General features: G+C 45.0%; 1 protein-coding gene across 5 annotated transcripts in view; it reads right to left on the bottom strand.

The window, feature by feature from the left end:
- CAMK1D (calcium/calmodulin dependent protein kinase ID) overlaps positions 1 to 22,702 on the bottom strand; it is a 293,586-nt gene that overhangs the window by 19,743 nt on the left and 251,141 nt on the right. For all 5 annotated transcript variants that reach the window (XM_064443201.1, XM_064443194.1, XM_064443209.1 and 2 more), the window contains 3 exons: positions 15,179 to 15,254; positions 3,737 to 3,849; positions 1,865 to 1,943 (listed from right to left, as the gene is read on the bottom strand). In XM_064443201.1, coding sequence (XP_064299271.1) covers positions 1,865 to 1,943; positions 3,737 to 3,849; positions 15,179 to 15,254 — 268 coding nt within the window. The remainder of the gene's footprint in view (positions 1 to 1,864; positions 1,944 to 3,736; positions 3,850 to 15,178; positions 15,255 to 22,702) is intronic.

Below are 22,702 nucleotides of genomic sequence, written 5' to 3'. Positions count from 1 at the left end.
GAACCAGTAAAAACCTCATTATTTCCTGGCATAAGCAATCTGGGTGGAAAACGCTTCTTGGGCAATGGCTTGGCAAAAGGAGATTCTAGCACTAACTCTGAAATAACAGATAATAACTGGGTGAGTAGCCTTGATTATCCAAAAAGGCATTTTAGCAGCATTTATCACTACAGGAACCAAACCCTCCAAAAAATCACTACACCACTTTCCAGAGAGGTCCGTAATTGCAACATTTATATTACAGGAAACTTCTCAGAGCAAGGAGGAATTAAATATCGAGTTTTGCTCAAGAGCTCACTGGGGAGGACAGAGGCAGATCTGAAGCCATATCTTTGGAAACTTCCTGCTTTGCTTTCACTGCACTAACATCCTTCTGCTGTTTAATCCACTGGCACATACTGTCTCTGTGTCGAGGGGAGGTGTATTTGGGATGGGGAATGGAAACATGGTGAATATTTTAACCCTCCCTACTGCAGTGCCATTTGCATGTCTGACATCTTGAAGGCTGACCCCAAGCCATGATTTACATGGTGGGGAGGAAGTCCTGCAGATGAACCACTGCTTTGCAGAGTCAGCCTGGCAGAAGAAGACCCCCTGCCATAGAAATAGGGAAACCCCTTTTTTTTGGGTTGTTTTTAAATAGAAGATTGGATTCTGTAGAAAATATAAAAAAATATGGAGCAGTCTGTGGGTTTCCATTGGCCTCTGGCCATGACATGCAAAAGAAAAAAAAGGGAAAAAAAAAGAAATGAAAACACTTTTCATCATTTTGTTCCTTTATGAGGGCCCAGAAGCTGTGTGTCTTACAAGTGCCACGTTTCTTTGTTGCACTCCAGCAACCAACACAGATGTAGAGGGGCCGAGAGCTGGATGCTTACATTTTGTGTATCTTGGATGGTAAGGCTTTGTCAAATCTGCCTCTGAGTTATACAAATGGTCACCTCATTCTCTGCTGGGAGTTGTATTGCCATTGTTTATTCTGTATTCCTAATACTGACTTTTGTAACTTGTTTAATTTCCTGCAGCTCAGGTCAGTATCATTTAGAAATGGTTGGTTTTGTTTTTTGTTATCTCATGAAAGCTGGATTTCATTTCCCAGATTTCCTTTTTGTCACAAAGACAATGCAGTTATTGATGGGACATGGGAAAAAGAGCAGGTCCAGGTCTTGACTTCTCCTCATCTCTCACTCATATTGATGCCAGCCACTGATGCAGCTAATAACCATCCACAAAATGTTTCTTATTGTCATTGGTATGGAGGATAAAAAGAAAGAGCCTTGCTTTTCTCAGTGATTTACATTGCCTTCTGCAACCCAAGTCTTTCCTAGAACTTTTTGATTTTAAAGGCTGAGCCTCAATCTTATCTTCAGCCTGATTTGTAACCCCAGCTGCTGACAATCTGCAGTCAGACATTGGTACATAATTTTCAGTATGGAGAAATCCTGACTTATGGCCATTCCACTATTTCTACTAATTGTGCAGTCATAACTTAAACACCTTCATGAGCAGGTTGATACCCAGCTTTCTGCACACCTGCAGAATTTGACCTTTTGCCCCAGAGTATGATTTCTGGGTTCAATCACTTTGGCATATCCCACTGCCAGACTGCACCACAGTCAACATACATAACTCAGCATTTCACTGATTTCTTATACAGATACTCAACAGGTTGGTGCATGAGATTAAAGTCCATCATGGTTTTCCAGGAAAATCTGGAGGACAGAGGCAGGGGTTGTAAGAATAAGAGCACAGAGTTATTTAGTAAAGGTTAGTGTACTATGTGGCAGAAAAAACACTTCTACCCATCAATGCAAAATGATACTCTCTGTCCTGAGGGTTTCAGGGGGCAGTCACTGTTGCTTACCAAGGGTGCCGTGCTGCTTGCTCACAGGTGTATCTTTTATTAGGGTCTTTCTCCATCAAATTCCGAATGAAGTCTTTAGCTGTAAAAAGAAAGAAAGAATAATTTAAAGCAATAGGGTTGATGTCCAGTTCTGTTTCAGGATGATTAGCCAACAGCATTGACCAGGCTACCAAGTGCCATCTGGCCACAGTGCCAGAAAAAAGGCCCTGGGTCATTTATCACTTATTACTATAGATATAGCCAAAGTGACTTAGGACAAACTCCAAGCTATTTAATATGGCAGGTAAAAGCTGCAGGGTGTTAGGGCCACCTGTAGAGTGGGATGAATAATTCGGATCAAGCAGAGTTCAAGCCTGCCAGGTCCCAGCTCCCTGGTCACCCAAGTACCTCTGACCATTTTAATGGTCTTCATATGGCCACATCTGTTGGTCATGCTGATAAACTGAGTGGGAAAGGCAAGAAGGAGGTCAGATGCCACAGTAAGAGGAGCTTCTCATTGCTTACTCCAAGCAATTGCACCCATGGGCAGCTGTGAGGACATGTTGAATATTCAAAAACAAGTTACTGAGGAAAATTTACTCCCTTGGGCATGAGATAGTATGTTTTTAATCAATACTATAATGGAGGGAAGGGAGATCACAGCATGGCATGCATCCAGTAGTTTCAGGAAAGAGGAGTTTCAGAAGGAGCCACAGCAAAGCCAAATATAGCAGGAAAATCTTTGTACTCATTTAAGTTATGGATTTTCCCCCCAAAATGCAAAGGGTTCTGCCAGCAGACCTTCATATTTTCTTAGAAAACCCTTATGGCCTTAGAAAAACTTCTCATCACATATATTTTTAAGCAATCCATCATAATGATATCTGGACCGCAGATGTAAGCAGCATGAAATGTTGTTCTATGCAGAGATAACAGGATATATAATCATCTTTAAAATAAAATACTTCTTTTTATATCTCTCCTGCCTTAATCAGTAGCACTAATGAATCAGAAAACTGCATTTCTAAGGATATTTTTGTCTGATAAAATGCTCCTAGAATTCATTTCTTCTCCTGCATGAAATGACAGATGTTCCCCCAGGTTGGGCAGAGCAAGGACACTGAGCTTGTGTGACCTCTTGGAGGTCACAGAGCATCTCAGTGGCACACGCAGGGTGCAATGCTGAACATGCCCCTGTGGTCACCCATAGACGCTGGTGCTGGCAGTCCATGAGCCGTGCTGCAGCCAGAAGCCTTCAGGCACGTTTGCCTGTAACAGGGTAGTGTATCTGCCTCTCTGCCAGACTGACTAGAGCAGGCAGGCACAGGCAGGTGCTATGGGTTAAATGTATTCTGCACTGGGTGGGGAATTGGGTGAGCATGTGGGCAGCTATCTGGAGCCGACCACATGGACAGTACTCCCAGTTTCTGAATACGCTTACTCACCACATTTGGAAGCCATTAATTTCTTGGGTTTGTCTTTGCTGTATACACTGCAGATTCGCTTTGGACCTGCAGTACAGTTCTAGTAACAGTTGAACTAGGTTGCTGTATTATTATTAGTGACACATAAACTACCTGCATTTTATCTGGATATGATGGAGAAGTTCAACTCCTTTGTCGCCTTGACACAGTTTTCTCCTATCTTCATCTTCTGTTCCAGCTACCTTTTAGTGCTTTGTGTGTAACTGGACAAAATGGTACTTAATTTGGTCTCCTGCAGAAATGACCTCCCATAACTATTTGAGTTAAAAGAAATGCACATTCCCAATAATTTTCAGTTAAAAAGATCTCCACACATGATGAAGGGTGTTCTCACACCCAGAGGCGGAGAACTGCAACAGGCAGGCATGCATGCATGGTTGTTGCAAATAAATGAGCAGTAGCTTCTTACCAGACTCAGAGATGTCATCCCAATATGGAGAATCAAACTCATACTCCGCCTTAAGGATCTGCTCGAAGAGTTTGGAGTCATTTTCATCATAGAAAGGGGGATACCCACAGAGCCTAATGGAGAACAAGAAAAGAGATATGTGACCCTCAGACCCATCTGGCTAAGAAAGTAAGAAAGAGGGAGAGACAAAAAGAAGAAACTTGTTTAAGACTTGCCCCAATAAGTTTTCAAGCAGGCAAGCACTGCCACAAGAGAAGTTTGTTCTGGGACATGTAAACCCACTTCTGGAGATTGGCACCATCCTGGACAAAGAGGAATTCTGCATGGAAACCTGGTGCTCGTGATCCTACATTGACTCATGCAGATATCCTGGCCTCCCTCTGCATGCTTTTGGGTATTTAGCTGGAGGAAAAATTTTATTACACAGCCATGAGCCCTTCCATCCTCTCCTATAAATGTGGTAAGAGTTTTCATGGGCTACACCCTACATCATAGAATCATAAAATCACAGAATCATTAAGGTTGAAAAGACCTTTAGGATCATCAAGTCCAACCATCAGCCCAACACTACCATGTCTCCTAAACCATGTCCTGAAGTCATGTCTACACACGTCTTTTAAATACCTACAGTAATGGCGACTCCACCATCTCTCTGGGCAGCCTGTTCCAATGCCTGACCACTCTCTCACTAAAGAAATTTTTCCTAATATCCAATCTAAACCTCCCCTGATGCAGCTTGAGGCCATTTCCTCTCATCCTATCGCTAGTGACTTGGGAGAAGAGACCAACCCCACCTCAGTACAACCTTCTTTCAGGTAGTTGTAGAAAGCGATAAGGGCTCCCCTCAGGCTCCTCTTCTTCAGCCTAAACAACCCCAGTTCACAGAATCACAGAATCACAGACTCACAGAATCACAGAATGGTAGGGGTTGGAAGGGACCTCTGGAGATCATCTTATACAACACCCCTGCTTGAGCAGGCACACCTAGAGCAGGTGGCACAGTTCCCTCAACCTCTTCTCATAAGACCTGCTCTCTAGACTCTTCACCAGCTTCGTTGTCCTTCTTTGGACACACTCCAGCAACTCGATGTCCTTCTTGTACTGAAGGGCCCAAAACTGAAGATAGTATTTGAGTTGCGGCCTCACCAGTGCCGAGCACAGGGGCACGGTCACTGCCCTGCTCCTGCTGGCCACACTATTCCTGATACAAGCCCGGATGCTGTTGGCCTTCTTGGCCGCCTGGGCACGCTCCTGGCTCATGTTCAGCCAGCTGTCAACCAACACTCCCAAGTCCTTCTCCTCTGGGCAGCTCTCCAGCCACTCCTCCCCAAGCCTGTAATGTTGCCTGGGATTGTTGTGACCCAAGTGCAGGACCCGGCACTTGGCCTTGTTGAACCTCATACAATTGGCCTTGGCCCATTGATCCAGCCTGTCCAGATCGCTCTGCAGAGCCTTCTTGCCCTCACACAGATCAACACTCCTACCCAACTTGGTGTCACCTGCAAACTTACTGAGGGTGCCCTCGATCCCCTCATCTGGATTGTTGATAAAGATACTAAAAAGAACCAGCCCCAAAACTGAGCCCTGGGGAACACCACTTGTGACCAGCTGCCAGCTGGATTTAGCTCTGTTCACCACAACATTTTGGGCCCGGTCATCCAGCCAGTTTTTTACCTAGTGAAGAGTACGCCCATCCAAGCCATGAGACTCCAGGTTCTTTAGGAGGATACTGTGGGAGACAGTATCAAAGGCTTTGCTAAAGTCCAGGTAGACAACATCCACAGCCTTTCTCTCATCCACTAGGTGGGTCACGCTGGAGATCAAGTTGGTCAGGCAGGACCTGCCTTTCATGGAGCCATGCTGACTGGGCCTAGTCCCCTGGTTGTCCTGCACATGCTTGGTGAGCTCACTCAAAATGAACGATCCACACAGCACCAGTTCCTCTCATCCCTTAGCACAACCATTCCCCATCCAAGAGTCTTCTCCATACAGACTTCCCTGCTCTGGTGGTCTTTCTGGACTGTTCTCACCCAATGTCTTATACAAGCCTCTTACACTGGCTTTACTCTCTAGGAATTGAGGATATACAAGAGGTGATGACACCTACCGAGTCACCTGCATGGTATCAGGACAGGCTTTGAGCACAGCCTGGGGTCTCTATATTGTGCAAGAGATTGTAGCTGTATAGGGAAGTTTGTTGTCCATCTGGAGAGTCACTGGCCACCTGCATGGACCTGTTCTCCAGCACAGTAGGGAGGAAGAGCTGGTGCAAAGTAGGACAAGGAGCCCTGCAGCTTTATAGGACAGAGGGCAGGATGTGTCTGTGGCTTGTGCTGGGCTCTGCATCCTCAGGTCCCTGCAAGGGAGATGTCTGGGAGTCACTCCACCTCTGCAGCAGAGCCCGCACAGGCTGCACATGGACCTGCCACTGCTGCAGACACAGAGAGCCTCTCGCTTTCTCACTTCTACAAGTGATTTTGCTGCCAACCTCAAATTGCCTACCTTGCCTAAGGCTAATGACAGTCCCGTCCTGGTTTTCAGTATTTATAATCAGACTTCTGAGAAAACCTAGCTCCAGGACAAGCAGAACTTTGAACATTATTTGCCTAGTCTGAGCTAAAACACTCAGGGTGCACCCTCCCAGTGCTGCAGACAGCAGGATAGTCATTCTGTCTAGGTAGGGCCCCTCCAGCCCTGCAGACATGGGAAAACCACATCCAGCACTGCGTTAAGCAAATGCAGCAATAAAACTTGTGTATCCGAGATCCCTCGTGCCAGCTGATGCTGCATGCAGAAGTCTGTCCCTCTCTGTGCAAACATGCCAGCAAAGATACCCCTTCTTCAAGTTTTAATACCAGTGTTGCAAAGTGCCAGGTTTACCTCTGAGGCTGGTCCAAGGTTCTAACAAACCCATTCTGCTCTCAGTTACACAGGCCTTTCTGCCTCTACTGTCTCGTATAGAGATGACACATTTTTTTTCTCTTATCTCTAGTCTATGGTGTAATTTTTTCACATACTTCACTGATATTGAAATGGACTTCTTCCTACAGTTTTCTTAAACCCTGAGTAATCAACCTCAAGAAAGCATTTAGTTGGAGAGAGCCAGTCATTACAAACAGAGTGAAGATCTAGCTGAAACACTACACTGTAGCAACAACAGAGCCGGGGGGGGACACGACACACATGACTGTAAGAAATTAAATACTCAAGTTAGTTATAACCCAAAGCCAGCTGGCTGCCTTAGCAACTCAACGCTTGAGGGTGGAAGGAGCAATGTTTCGTTAGCTCTGAGGAGCCAGTGGCCTTGACAAATTATTTCCATGCTGAATGAGATGTTGATATGCATCAGATCCATACTGACCTGGGCAAACTCTACTGAAATTCGTAGCATTGTAATGAGCCCACTGTGGTTCACCTGAATCAGAAACCTCTCTCTTTATCTTGCAAAGCAGATGAGCCAGTCCTCATTTGTGTCCCACTGGATGATTGCCATTATCAAAAGCAAGTAAGATAACCTCATGCCAGACAAGCACTTACGTTCAGAGCAGGACTGCATACCTACTTAATGGGCACACCTTTGTGTACAGGGCTCAGTGTACCAACTCCTATGTGAAACCCAGCGGTAGGAGTGGTGTATGAGAAGGGCCATTAAAAATGGTGCATATAAGCAGACATCAAAAAGCTACTATGCACCTGGATAATGAAGGAAAACATCTGGTAACCTAATGCAGAAACTGGATCCACAGCCAGGATCCAGCTTTACAGGTATCTATGAAAAGCATTCATATATCTTACTTTAATATAATAAATACCAGCACTTATGTCCTACAGTCTTGTAGGGGGATGCACACAAACTGATTTTCACCCTTCTCTTTTGTCACAGCCCTGAAGATTTTGGGTGCTTTACTGAGGGGTTGGAAAGGCTGGAGTTGACAGCAGCAGCATTGGAACTGTTAGGATGGCCACTGGAGTAGACATGTCCAGGCTGGAGGAAAACTGCTCCTCCAAAGGCACTCGGAGCCATCACTCTGTCCCTCTTCCCTGGGGGACATATTGGACTCTGTATAAGAAGCCTGACAGCCCTTCATTAATTTCTTGCCTTCCTCAGCACTTTTCTTAAACAAAAACCAAACTGCTCTGATAAAACATTTTAGGGCGAGCAGACAGCGCTGTGCATGCCGAGGCGCTGGCAGGCTGCTCCGGAGAGAGAAATAACTCTTTTAAAATGTGCACTGTACTAATTACCTTGGCAAAGGTACAAGAGCACAAGTTAGGGCTGCTGTGATTTATACATGCTTGTGGCAGCAAAAGGTAGGAGAAAACTGCTGAGCAGCACACAGCTGGAGGGCTATAGACCTGCAAGGCGGGGAGAAGAGAGACACAAACCCCAACAAGAGCCTCAGCCTCTCCAGAGCCTTTCAGTCCCTTTCCTACATACATCCAGCTCTTCTCCTGCTCCTCTACATGGCTTGAGTATCTACACGTCTGGGGTATCTACCTCTGTGTCTGGGAGATCACCACAGCCCATTGCAGGGGTGCATGGTGGAAGGGCTGTACAAGGAGTCAGTGTCATGCACGAGGATGCCAGACCTACTGGAAGCTGGTCAAGGGGCAAAACCTAGACTCTTTTGGCACCACTTTTCCCTTGCTGATGAGAGCTTGAGAAGTGTTAGTCTTCCACTAGAGGTCATGGGCAGCGACAACCTTCCAAAACAGACCCCTGCCTGAGAGCAGGCTGGGTGCAGGGCAAGGGCTGGTTCTGGCCCAGCCTGGGATGGGATGAACTGCCTGCATAGGGGGACCCAAGGATGTTCCTCCAGAAGGCAAATCATTGAGGACCTATACAAGAAAGCATATGAGAAAGGAGCAAGCTCCTTAGGACAGAGAAGGTGGTGTGTGGGAGGGGAACACCAGGGCATCCCGGCTCAGAGGCGCTGGGAGCCAAAATATAGATGGTCTTGCTGTCCTTTTCCTTAAAATCAGAGTTTAGGAAGACACAGAGTTTTAATGTTACTTACTTTAATGTTTTAACATTACTGGCTTTGCAGTAAGGGATGGGAAAGCCCCAGTAAATTAGCCTATCATGCATTTTATGGCTGGAGGAAAATCTTGCAGGACTTCCAGCAGCTGGCCACCTTCCAACATCCATTAAAAGTTTTTATTTAATTCTTAGAGAATCAAAATCCCACCGACTTCATTTCCATCTACTGGGACATTTCTGTGTGAAAAAAATGACCTCACTATCAGAGGTTCTGCTGCTTTTCTTTAGATATGCAGAAATACAAAAATAACCCATATGTCTTCTATGTGAAAAAATCCTGCATTGTCCTGAGGGAGCTTTAGGCAGCTATTAGTTGTCATCATTTTCTCGCAGTTTCACCAAATAAAAGCTTTTTAGAATTATTTAGCAACCTTATCACATCAGCAACAGATTTTCCCTTATCCTCCTATTCCCAGTCTTGCCTTAAAAAGAATGGGATGCAGATAAATAAAACGCAGGCGGATGTACAAAAAAAAGATATTGCTAGAAGTCATTTCTAGAAGCCATCAGGAAAGCACAAGAGGAATACCAGGAATGCCTCCTCCTCACCAGGCAGAGAAAGCAAACCCTTGCATGTCCTGTTACATACCGGGGGGTGATACTAAAGGCTAAATAACCCATTCACTTGGTCAGTATATAATCTGCAAAACAAGAGGCACTGGGGTTAGTTTACAAACAATTTTATAGGGAGATTAGAGCAAAGAACTCAGTAAATGCTCAAAGGCCTGAGACGTGTGGTGTGGGAAGTTGTCCAAATGCTATTTATAGGGATAAACACATGTATTTTTTCTTATTTTAGGAACAGACCCTCATACAGACTGACACTGGTGCCCTCATGAAATTGTGGACAAGGACATATTACATGGGGAATAAAAATAAATTAAGAAGCAAGCAACAAGGAGCAATCATTTGGGGTTGTTTTCCCAGTGTTTAACTGTGATATCTTGAGCAATCCAACACGCCTGTGTACATTTTGCCACCACTAATCCTCCATCAAGTGCTGAACAAGTAAGTTATTCCTTACTTTCTTGTTTAGGCTGTGTGAGATGCTGAGCAGGCAAGATGCCTGACCAGCTTTTCCCAGTGCCTGACTCCAGGATGATGGCGGAAACTTTTTCTAGCACAACAGACTTTGCATTGTACCTGGTTAATCCTTCCATACAAACATTGATGATTTCGCGCACACCTTCTTGAAAATCAAAAGCAGCTCAGCAGCAAAGAAGTACAGGAAAGTACGATCCAAGATTTATCTCCAGATACTTGTTGTTTATAACTAACAATAACAAACCAGTAATTGTCTTGTCCCTTCAGTGAACAGAATCAGAATGAAATTCAGGGCAAAATGTGTTGACCCTGCTGCAGAAGAGACAGGAGGTGTTGAGGATTAATAACTAGTGGCTGAGGCAGAGCATTCTGTGGCCCTGGGTGCTTTTCCAGCTTTGGAACATGATCTTCTGGTTTTTGCGTATATTAACTTAATCTTCGTTCTATCAGGTATGCATGCAATTGGTATTTTAGCTCCCCAAGCTTTTGTAACCTCTCATGTGTCCCAGACAGGTCCAAGATCCAGCTGTTGGGAATCCAGTGAAGTCTCTTACTCTTCTTGTGCTTTATGTTTTAAACTGAACATGTACAAAAACTACCTTGTGATAAGCAGAAAGCTGAGCTCAACAATGAGGCTGTTTCAAATTGAGAAGTACTGCAACTGGAATAACAGGAAATCTCAGGCTCCTAAAATTAGTTGGTGTGAATAATGACTTCTCATGCAAAACAGGTTTTGATAAAAGCTCTGCTGGTGCAGCCTTTGCAATCTGGCTGTCATTAGCGAGAAGCATTAGAGACTGGCACTGAAACAAAGGTATTCTTTCCTAAGACATCCTTCACCTTGCATATCATAGAAACAAATATTTGTCTAGAGCATCAGTGCACCAGAAACAGATTGTTCTTCCAGTGTCATAAACTGAAGGCTCTCACGTGAGACTGGGCTTGCGTCTGGAGGCACTCAAACCACTTGGAGTAATAATAGCTCAGAGCATCTTTAATTTATGCCTGGCTTCTGTGTTGGATTCCCCTGAGTTTCCATCTTCTGAAATTACAACATTGGTCAGAGTGGCTGTGAGGATTTGTGGGAGAGGTGGGGAGGTGATGCAGGATGATGTGCTTGGATTGTCCTGTGCATAAATACATCTCCGACTGGTTTGGACATGTGCAAGTAGCTTCAATTGTGCTGACTGTGGAGCTGGGAATGGCATATCTGGATGGATGTGTGAGATATTGGAATTAATAACACCTGCTCAGGGCAGGATTAACTACCAGCATTGCACCAGGGTGGCTATGCTGCTTGTGCTTGTGGCATCTCAGTGCCATGTGCTCTGTGAGCATGCTGGCTCTGCTACCTCTGGTGGTGTGACACTGCTGAGATAGCAAACCTAGATGTTAAACCTGTGACCACCACTGGTGGTATCAGACACCCCAGCAGGGCTACGTCACTCCAGCTTAGGGAAAGACCTCTCTTCCTTTCTGTCTTTACTGTACTCTTCACATCCACTTTCTTATGAGGCCATGTCTGCAGTTTCTGGCTACTCCTGGAAGCAAGGATGAGACTCAGTTCAAGATCATGACATAGAAGATGTGGGCTGGTTTTCTAAGCTCCCATTGCAGTCAATAGAGATGGAGTCAACGGAGGCTGGAGGGTGATGCAAATGTACCATAAAGCAGATGAAACCATACTGTGAAGGCAGGATTCTGAGTATGGAGCAGGACATGGTCCAGTAGCTTCAGCATGGGCATCTGGTGCTGTTTGACACAGCCCATGGTCTCTCACTTGGCCTCCATCTGCCACTCCAGAAGGAAGGTCTTTGCAGTGTGTTACACTTGCCAAATCCACGTGGCTGTCCCGACACCCCAGTGTAGCACTAAAAGCGTAAGTTTAAGCAACTGAACGACACATGCCAGTGAAATGACTGCTTGTGTCAACCCAGGCTGGCTTGAGGTGCCCAAGCACAGAAGAGCCCCGTGCCACTGAAGAAGCTGTTGAGTGCAGAGGACCCCTGTCCCTAGCTGGCAGGTATGCCATGGGGGTATGGGGGGCTGGACTGTCCTGCAGCCACAGCTTGAGACCAGCCGGGACACTGTATGTGACAGAAACAGCATTAAGCACCTATGTTAGGGTAAGCAAAGTGAGCCATGGAGTGCCGTTGACTGTAACAGGAGCTGAAAGATGTAGCTCAAATGCAGAAATATTCAGGTAGGTGGTTTGATCTCAGACCCAACTCCACCCATGCAGTAACAGTCTGGCAAACACATTACCATGGTCCTTCTATGGCAACACATTATTGCCATTTATTTTGACTGTACATAATAAAAATCAAGTCCCTATTACATGAAGCACAGAAACCCTGAAAAGTTTTTCTTGTCCTGCAAACAGGAATTCATAGGGCCTTGTTCTTACTAAATTGATTTAAGACTTCAGGGTTGGGAATTCCCCATACAGCAAATGGGGAATTTAGATTTGAGGAGTGTGTATGCCTCACTTGATGAGCCCAGCACCCACTGATTTGGAAAACAGAGCAGGAAATGACTGAGCTGAACTTTGCAGAAAGAGCAGCCTTGCTTAAGAAGGGGGAAGGATTATGGATGAGATCGAAACCTTCTACCTATTGAAGGTATGTTCATAAACTGGATGTGGAGGACACATCACTTGACACTGTCTCACCCGTATTCCTCAGCAAGGCACATAAAAGCAACAAGTGAAATAACAACAGGTCTGCCAGCCAAAATGACCTTTGGTGCATGAGCCATGGTTGAATGGGACTGAAAACTTGGAGGAAAGCAGAGCCAAGTTTATCTCCAGGCAAGCAGGATGCAAGAGTTCACAGCCCTCCTGTGGGCTGCCAGATGGACACATATTTTCATGGTGGATATTTGACAATGAACTGAACCCAGGCAGTGGTTGAGCCTGGAAGTGAGGCAGTGTACTGCTGTCTTCCACCTGCATCATCCTTCTTCCCGCTCTCTGAAGCTGGTACTCAGCAAAGTACTACAAAAGCAACAGAAAAGACCCTACCTGATTGTCCTGCCATGGCTGGCAAGGCCTTCCATGTTTATGTTTGCTTGTGGAAGGTAGTAAATTCAGGTCAGCACACACTGGCCTCATCTAAAAGAGCACTAGGGAGTGATGTGTGAAGCAGCCTCCGAGGTATTTTGGCATGTCTGCTGTCTTCCTCACTGCTGTAGCAAGTCCCGCCAGGCTTTGCCACAAAGTCAGTATCAGCACTGTTGATTTTTGCTTTGTCATGCAAAAGCTTTTTGCATTCTGCTATTGATGGTTGCTGCATCCTGCTATTGATGGTTGCTCCAAAGTAAATCCACCCACTCCCCTGCAAAGTTTTGTACTCAACAAGTTTTCAAATATTCATGTGGATTTGAAAGCCAGTCATAAAGTTGATTTTTTAGGCAGGACTTTGTTTTAAATAAATAAATATACATGCAAATAAATAAAGCCTTCCCCTACTCTCTTAATATAAGAAAGTTATTTTGGGTAGCATATAACTTATGCTCAAGACTAAATGAATATGTAAAGGATGACTATTGCACAGAGTGGATAATACAGCAATGAGGTTTGTCCTGGCAAAAACAGTTCTACTACACCACCAAAAAGTTATTCATGTTGACAAACCATGAAAGGTTTGCATAAGGAGAAAGGGAACAAAGTAGGAATGCTCTAATGCTGTGCCTCGTTGGAACTGCTTTTTCTTTCAGTCTTGTATAACTATGAGTTGGGTAAAAGGGAAAGATAAATAAATAAAAGAAAAGGGAAAGCACTGGTAATGCTGGCATGAAAAGACATTTGTTTCTGCAGCAGTCAACAGCTACCAGCAGTTCTGTGCTCTCTTGCACAAAAGGAACAGGCTTGTTTTGCTCTCCATGGTCACCCTGGGTCAGCTCATGGCAAAAGCCTGACCTCTTCTCAAAGACCCACATGAATAGCTCCTGCTTCAAAGCCTACTAGGCTGTGCAGATGCAACCTGTGTAGTTGTTGTCTGAATGATGTGCATGGACTCACAGGCTTGAGTCCTGAGCACGGACCACCCCATCAAGACAGGCCTCTAAACTAGAGGCAGTCTTCCTACAGGTTCACAGACAACAAGTTTTGCATTTCCTTCTCAATCCAAATATTAGCAGTGATTTCCTATGCTCTTGCACACAAAGCTGGATTCAGATGGTGGTGCCCAGAAATGTTATGGATGCCCTTCTCTGGACAGCACTGATGACCCCTGGTACCAGCGCATCCCTGTGGCTACAGTGGCCATGACACCTCTCCAGTCCTTCCAAGCATTGTTGCTGGGACAGGAATTGGCTTATCTACTTCCATGGTTTAAGCACTAAAGGTGCACCCACACCTAGAGTACTGGCTGCCCCTTTCATGGAGACAAATCTGGATATAAAGAAAAACATTTTCCCCATGAGAACAGTCAAGCAGTGGAACAGGTTGCCCACAGTCTCAGTCTTTGGAGGATTTCAAGACCCTAGGCAACCTAGTCTGACTCCAAGAACATGACTTCCTGAGGTTCCCTCTAATCTAAATGATCCTATCAAGCCTTTGTGAAGAAGGGTGGCGAGTACTGAGTGAGGACAGGCACTAAATCTCCATAAACATACGAATTCTGAGATCTATCCACCACTTTGGAGAGTGCACAAAAGTCCTGGTTCTGTAGCTTTCTCAGGCAACCAACCCTCACTCCCTCGAGCAGCAATTAGCCCCATTAGAGGAGCAAATCTCAGCCAAGAATCAAGGGACTTAATGGCTTAATAGAAGAGTGACAGAACTCAACCTCTCCTATGGGACCAGATGGTTGGGTGTGCTAAGGAATATGATCCCTCATTTTCAGTAAAAATCTTAATATTTTGTATTAGTTTTGATGAGAATAATTCACTGCAGTAGATGAAAACTATTCCTCACTTACCTTCCTCTGTGCCCTCCCCATGGTACAAAAAGCCATTACGGTGACACTTTGAGAGAGGTGGCCCTTCAGAATACGCCTGTGGGCATGATGCTGTGCTCTGTGGACATGGCCAAATTTGTTTCTTGTCAAAGCTTACCTGAGCAGGGGAGGGAATAGCTTCACTAACGTCACATCCTGGACAAGCTGATACTATTGCACACTGGGTAGTTCAGGTGGGAGCAAGGATTTTTGCTTCTGAAGGGTCCTGGCTCATTTCCGGCTACTTCTGCCCACTTTTCAACCTTTACGTAACTGGGAGGTGACCAGGGTCCATGTTAACCTGGGTCACAAGTGTCAGAGATGCACTTTCTTGGACAAGGCAAAGTGAGTAACTCTATGGTAGGAAAGCATGTTGCAGGTGCCAACTCTGTGATTCAAAACCCAACTGATACTCACAGGATGTATGCGATGACCCCAATGGACCAGCAGTCCACGGCTTTGCTGTAGGGTTTCTGGGCCAGCACTTCAGGAGCTGAAAATAAAAAGCCATACAAGCACATGTTACAAGACCAAACATTTGAATGTGGCCAAGAGGTAGGACCCTGAAACTTGAAGCTCCCTGAGAGCTTGTGTTGCCCTCTGCATACAGCCCTTGTGTTTGCAAATATCCTGATGTTTTTGAAACTCATATTCTCACAAAGAATGGCTCATAAAGTGGAGTAAATTCCCTGTTTTCTGACTCCACGGACAGAAAACAAAACCAACCACAGGAAAATGCTTGAGAGGCAGAGGGCCACCACCTCTCTGTCAGAGGAACTTTAGGAGACTTGGAAGAAAACAAGGCCAAGCTTTGCACCGGTGCCGAGAGGCACATTCACCCTGACAGCCTCAGCTCCACTGTATCGTGCTGCCAAACTGGGAATTTCAAGAGGCAACTCAGAAAGTGCAGCGTGTCAGGGAGGTGATAAGCTATGTCTGCAGGAGAGGAAGGAGAGCTGTCACCATACCTCCCAACAGCTGCCTTCCAAAGCCTGCTGGATGTCAGAGGGAGTAATTTGTCAGACCCCTCAGAGGAAGAAATGAAAAATAGCAGGAATTGGACACATGCGCAAAGGAGCTGAGCATTCTGCCTCTATAGCTTTCAGCCATCATAGTCTGAATTGTGCTAGAAGTGAGAGCTGGGCATTTATTGAAACTGTTTGTGGGTCGGCTTTCCTTTCTTACACCAGTCAGAGTTAAAAGGTGCATTTTTTGTTTGGGAGCCTGGAGTTTTCCCTTTTGGGACCTCTCGGTGCAAATGCTTAAACCTAAATTTTAAAACCCTGTGACTCCAATCTTTTTCAGATAAAGAAGCTTTCACTTTTTTTCAAAGCAAAAAAATAATGCAAGAAGTCACTGCTTGTGGCATTCCTGAAGCAGACTTGCCACACTGGGTTTTAAAAAGCACAGTATTTCCTCTGAGTACTTTGGAGTTCAAATGCTGCAAAAGAATCATGAAGGGGTAAGTTGCAGCAAGAATATTTCTTGCTTTTTCCTCTGCTAGGAGTCTTATCAACATCAGTTAGTTACTTGAAGAATAGCACATAAATGTATTAAAACTTGAGCCTCACATTTAATTGCTACATATGCTTTGGTGTACTGGTACGGACTCTTCAAAGAGTTATACTCTCAAGCTAGACAAGTCAACAAAACTAAGATCAAAACTGCCAGCAAGGAAGGGAACTGGAAGCAATAATGAGAAACAGAAAAGACTTTCTGGTGCTTGGGCAGGAGAGCTTGTAGAAAAGACTGAAGGGAAGACAGTGCATGAGGCACACGAGGGGACTCAGGCTGTATTTCCACAAACAGCAGAACGATGGAAAGAGTAAAGTCACACTGGGGAGACATTGTAAAAAGGAAGAAAATGCAGGGAAATGTGGGCAAAAATATAGCTGGTAGCCAAATTATGAATGCTTTTGAAAATTGGAATTTGCCTCAATCCATAGCATGGGGTAAATATTACCACAATCTTCAAGCTGTCCAGCAAACTGGTACCACTGCATGTATAAGAAATTAAAATGATGATTCTGTTCATATATTGTTATTCCTAATCACAGAATGTCCTGAGCTGGAAGGGACCCACAAGGATCATCGAGTCCAGCTCCTGTCCCTGCACAGGACAACCCCAAATTCACACTGTGTCTCTGAGGGTGTTGTCCAAGTGCTTCTTGAATATCGCCAGGCTGGTGCCGTGATGCCTCCCTGGGGAGCCTGTTCCAGGGCTCCACCACCCTCTGGGGGAAGAACCTTTTCCTAATACCCAACCTAACCCTCCCCTGGCACATCTCCCTGCCATTCCCTCGGGTCCTGGCGTTGGTCACCAGAGAGAAGAGATCAGCGCCTGCCCCTCCTCCTCCTCCCCTTGTGAGGAAGCTGCAGACCGCCATGAGGGCTGCCCTCAGCCTCCTCTTCTCCGGGCTGAGCAAGCCAAGGGACTTTAGCCGCTCCTCATATGGCTTCCCCTCTAAACCCTTCACCAAGTCCGTGGCCTCCTCTGGACACTCTCTGGTAGCTTTATACCCTCAATGTCCTGTGGCGCCCCAAACTGCCCCCAGCACTCGAGGTGAGGCCGCCCCAGCGCGGGGCAGAGCGGGACAATCCCCTCCCTCACCCGGCTGCAATGCAGGGCTCGATGCCCCCCCAGGGCACCGCTGGCCCTCTTGGCTGCCAGGGCACGCTGTTGGCTCATGTTCAGCCTTCCACCGACCAGAACCCCCAGGTCCCTCTGCAGAGCTGCTCTCCAGCCTCTGCTTCCCGCGTCTGTCTGTACATCCAGGGCTGCCCTGCCCCAGGTGCAAAATCCGGCACTTGCTCTTGTTAAACTTCATATGGTTGGTGATTGCCCAGCACTCCAGATTGTCTAGATCTCTCTGCAGGGCCTCTCTGCCCTCGAGAGTGTCAACATCATACAGTGTTGACACCTATCCACCACCTGCCAAAGGAGGTTTGCTTCCACTGTACCTAGCATGAACGGCCCCTAACTTGGCCCCAGGTACTTCGCAGAAACCTGCATCTCCGGAGAAGCCCCTGACTCCTTCCAGGACATGGGCACACTGCTGTAATCTATCAAGATAAAGGTTAAAATATTCTCCCTACAAGAGGGGACAGAGCTGCAGAAATATAGAAGGCATATTCAGCTGGAGTCCAAAAAGTAACTCCTTTCCCAACAGCTGAGTCAGGATCTGTGATTCAGGTTGGTGCTAGACAGTCCAGCGGGGTGAATTTGAAGAACTTGAGATAAAAGAATAAAGCGCTGGACAGCCATTCTGTCTGGCCTGACACTGCCTCACAGATGACCTGGTGAGTTTGCAGAGTCTGGCAAATTTACATTTTTCTTGTATAAAACAGTTGTACCTCAAAGTTGCTCAAGACAGCCTTCCCAGACAACCCTTGTTTCCCTTAACCTGACTCTTTCTTTTCTGATTCATCAAAACTTGCCTCCAAGTTTTTCTCTAAAAACAGTCTTTTTCAAAATGTGCATCAAATAGGTTTTGGGTGACTTGTGACTAGATTTTGTGACAAAATGCTGAAGAAGGGAGTTAATTTCCCCCTGTCCTTAGGTGATTAGATGTCTTCCAACTCTCCAGTCTTTCCAAATTCCCAATATTTTATTTGCTTACCCCTTCTACCTTTGACTGTCTGGTCCTGTTTGCATAATTTTCAAGACTGGTAAACATTATACATCTTATATCCCCCAAAGAAAATATGCAAAATATGCAAAAAATGCACCGCAGATCCTAGTGAGCTCCTGACATTATACAGATATGCCACATTAACATAACAGAAAACAAATCTGAGACAAGGGGATGTGAACTATATAAAGATTCTCCCTGTTAAAACATCAAACCTCTGCTGGGGCATTTTTCTCAGTTTCAAAGGAGTGAGGAGCACTGATAACAGGCAGTTGCTGCCATGGATGGTGGCTGCTAGGCAGGTAAGAAGACAGAAGGATCAAGCCCGAAGTAAATGTGAGGCTATACCTGCCTTTTGGTAAACTTCAATAAAGAAAGGCAGGAGGTTTAAATAATTATTTTAAAGCCAAATGGCTGCTTTTGGGTTTTGTTCCAAAGAGCAGACATGCAACAGGAGCAGGAGAACATAGCTAAGCATCATCTGTCTCTGATATATGGAAAAGACAGAAGTATTTAATGAGCTGAAAAACAAGGCAGAGGAGCTCTCAGAAATTATGGTAAATCAGTGCCAAGAGGCAAAAGCAAGAGACACAATGAAAAAAATCCAAGAGCTGACAACATTAAAGGATCAACACAGATGACTGAGGAGACAAAACAGCAATAAGGAGAACAGCAAAGTCAAAGCTCCCATTTCTGAAACTGGGGAAATGCCAGCTGAGCTTCCAGCATCACATCTCCCCAGGGAATCACTGTGGGCTCAAATGCTATGCTGCAAACGTTCCGAGATTGGCAAGTCAATGAAGCAAACCTGGACCCTTCCCGAGTCTATTTCCCTGTGGGTGCTTCACATCCAGGAACTGTGTTTCAGGCCAAATCAGAATTGCTACCAGCGACATGTTGCAGGTAAAATGTTGGGTAGTGGTCCCAGGGCCTCATCCCACCTGCAGGTGCATGAAGATGTACTTCCCAGAGGACTCCACTTGCTGGCCAGATATCTCCCATTTTACAGTTAAAGGTATTTTCCTTTCTTTGTTTAGTTATGTTTTATTTTTAATAAAAGAAAAAAACTACAAGGCTTGTTTCAAGTGGGGTTTTAAGAAAAGCACAGAACAGGAACATTTGGAAACCTTTCAGAGCACTATGCCATTACCCCCAGTGAGCACAGCTATGCTAATAAGCTCCCTAAAAATGCAGCTGCTGGATGCCAAAACCAGCAACCCATGTTCCTGCAAAGAGCTCAAGTGATGGGCATTGCTCTGATGCTTTAAGTCTGTTGAAAAAACTGTAAAAGTCATGAGGGTGCCTGTTCTTCATACCAGCCTCATACTTAAAAGCAGTTCTCCTTCACTCCCATGATGGTGCTACTCCCAGCAGATTTTACTGTCTCACAAGAACTCAGTTTAATGCTGTTTTCTGTGGTTTATATGGCTTCCCACAAGCTGCAAGCCAGAAGGAATGAGGCATTTGAACAAAGGGTGATGGTTTTGTAGATCCCCATAGGAGTAACAAATCAGCAGGTTGCCATAAATGTGGGAGGAATAAAAATATCTAAATAGGGTTAAAATAACCAGGGACCTGCTTACACTGGGCAGCACACAGCTCTACTGGCCCAGAAAATTGGCCTGGTGCAAACCAGGACTAGTAGTTCAGCTGGTAACTATTTTAGTGCCGGTTTCCAGGCAGGTCCTGCAAGTGAGGAATGGGAAATGAGAATGGGCTGCACAGGTGCAAGATGGCCATGCAATCTGAGAGGGAAGGTGAGTAGCTGGCAGGGTTTGTAAGGGACACAAAAGAGAGGTGCTTAGGACTTGAAGGTACTACCTCAAAAACATGGACAGAGAGGAACAGCCTTGCACCATTGAGAAGATGGTTGGATGCGTGAAGGGCCAACCCAGCCCCTCTCCTGAAGCCAAAGATGGTGCAAGTGCAGTGTGAGCTCCCCGGCCACCACACAAAGCATCTTCCTCCTGGTGCAAACAGACTAAGGGGCATCTGAAGCAGCTTCACCTCAAGACCAGAGTCCCTCTTCCATTGAATCCAGAGATAACTTCTCTCCTGCTTTCACACAGTCCCCCAGTGCTCACCTTGTTCTGGTTGGCCAGAACTTTGCCGTTTGGGGCTGTTTCTGAAGGATAGCAGGGTTTTGGTGCAGTGTTGCTGGTTTCTTGTATTCCTGCTGTCCCTATTTCACGTTACTGAGTCAGATTTAGATAGCTGTCATGGAACATAAAGCAGCTACCACCACATGCAAGCAAACCCCGTTTCAGGATACAGCAACGGAGCTGAGTGATCACACTCTCACGAGCTTGTGCCTGAGCAAACCCTGGTGAGAGCAGTTCCCATGCTTTATTTTTACTTTGTTACTCATGTTACTGCCTAAACAACTCCTGAGGTTGCTTTTGCTAATAAGGATATTCCAAAGGCTTATTGACTATTTTCAAACCTTTGACTCAATGGATATGGAATAAGTAAAAATTCAACATGGAAACCTAGTGCTTACTTAAATGATTTGGTCTTGCTCAGGGCTAAGAGAAACACACAGCTTTCATATGATCTTAAATTGCTACTGGATATCTGGCAGAGCTGAAAGGTGTGAAATGGCCTTTCATAAAAGCACTACAGAGGATAAAAACAGTGAGTGAGGTGGGGTGTACAGCGACCAACCACACATCCAGGGTCCACCCCTGGATGTACAACCGGGAAATACAAGAAAATTTTACTTGAAGTTGTGTTGGGACTCCAAGCAAGACTTTTAAATCTCAGAAGTATTAAAACACAGTCAGCCACAAACACAATTCATAATTCAGCATTTCTGCAAAAGGAGATCATATTGCCTGAGACAGGCTTTCTACCATTTTTTTTTCAAATTTTTTAATGCTCATAAGTGTCTTACGAGTCTAAGTCCCATCTGCAAAAGTAACCAAAACTTTTGAAAGACCAACTCTAGTGAAAATTCAGTCAGTGAGACCTAATTCCAAAACAGCCAAAATCTCTTCAGAGGAATTTGCTGAGTGAATGGAGGCACCTCCTGGTGAGTGCCCAACTTGACAAACCTCAAGGATGACTCATTTTCAGGCAGTTTTGATCAGCTATTTCATAAAAATCAAGTTCTTACGAACAGTCTCAAGCCGAGCAGCCCATGACAGATCACTAATGGCTTATTCAGATCTTGCCCATAAACACACAGATCACTCACAGTTTTGAAAACACTGCTTCTTCTCCACCCTAGAAGGTGGCGTGGGATCCATGCAACCCAGCCCACACATCTAATTTGCAATTAAACAAGCCACACAAGCTGCCTCATCTTACCCAATTTAGATGCTATGTGAAAGTTGGGCATCTAGTCCCATCTCCTCACCTAGACTCCTTCCATAAGAAATGGAGGGAGATAAGAGTCCTAAGCAGATAAGAAAATGGATGACCTTTTCATTAGAAGATGGTGCATTATCAGACCCCCTCTTCAGTAAATAAACATTTAGATTTGCATCTTAACAAAAGTGCCTCAACTGAGTGTAATTGGTTTAAACTATCCTGTCATCTTTTCATCACAGGGCCAAAGTCTCTGACAAGACTCCTGAAAGAATAAGATCTCTGAACAGTAATGTCAGTTATTCTGACAGTAATCTAATCTGTAAGGCAGAGCCTTAAAAGCTACTGTGCTAATGCACTACTGGTTATGCAGATTTTAGATATACTCTAATTTGATAAATAATACTTTGATTTTAAGAAAAAACCCTGATATTTATTAAGAAGATAAATCGTAATGACACCCTTACTTATTTAATGAATTTCTGAACAACATAAACAGGTGGAACTAAGAAAAGTTAAGTTAAAAACTGAAACACAGAGTTGAAAGTATATTCTAATGAAGGAAATTAGATTGAAATGACAGGGGGCTTTGCATCCTTTGCTGCCTTTCTTCACTTTTCACCCCTTCATCTCTCCAACTTAAGATCAGGTTTGCTACCAAGTGAGAAGCTTGCCCAGCACTTTGCATAGCAGGATCCAGCTGGATCCATTTCTGGAGGTAAAGAAGTATAAATAATAGCAGATGTTAATGACTTCTTAACTGAGCCCTGGTGTATTTGGCATGCGGTAGGTGCCTAACATTTTTCCAGGAATTAAAAATCAATGTGGTTAAACTGACTAATTAATTCCTCATAATGTCTTAGAAAAAGGGATGTTCTACACATCCTTAAAGAAAAGTGCAGGGAATTGCATTGTAAGCGAGGAATCTTTGAGTGTTACTTCAATGCTAGGTAAAGTGGATGGAAAAATACCCCAGAAGAGTTGGCAGAGAGGACACTTC

The sequence above is a fragment of the Phalacrocorax carbo genome, chromosome 1 (assembly GCF_963921805.1).
Source record: "Phalacrocorax carbo chromosome 1, bPhaCar2.1, whole genome shotgun sequence".
Taxonomy (NCBI): Eukaryota; Metazoa; Chordata; class Aves; order Suliformes; family Phalacrocoracidae; genus Phalacrocorax; species Phalacrocorax carbo.
The sequence above is the reverse complement of the archived record's forward strand: the minus strand, read 5'-3'. Positions and strand labels throughout refer to the sequence as shown.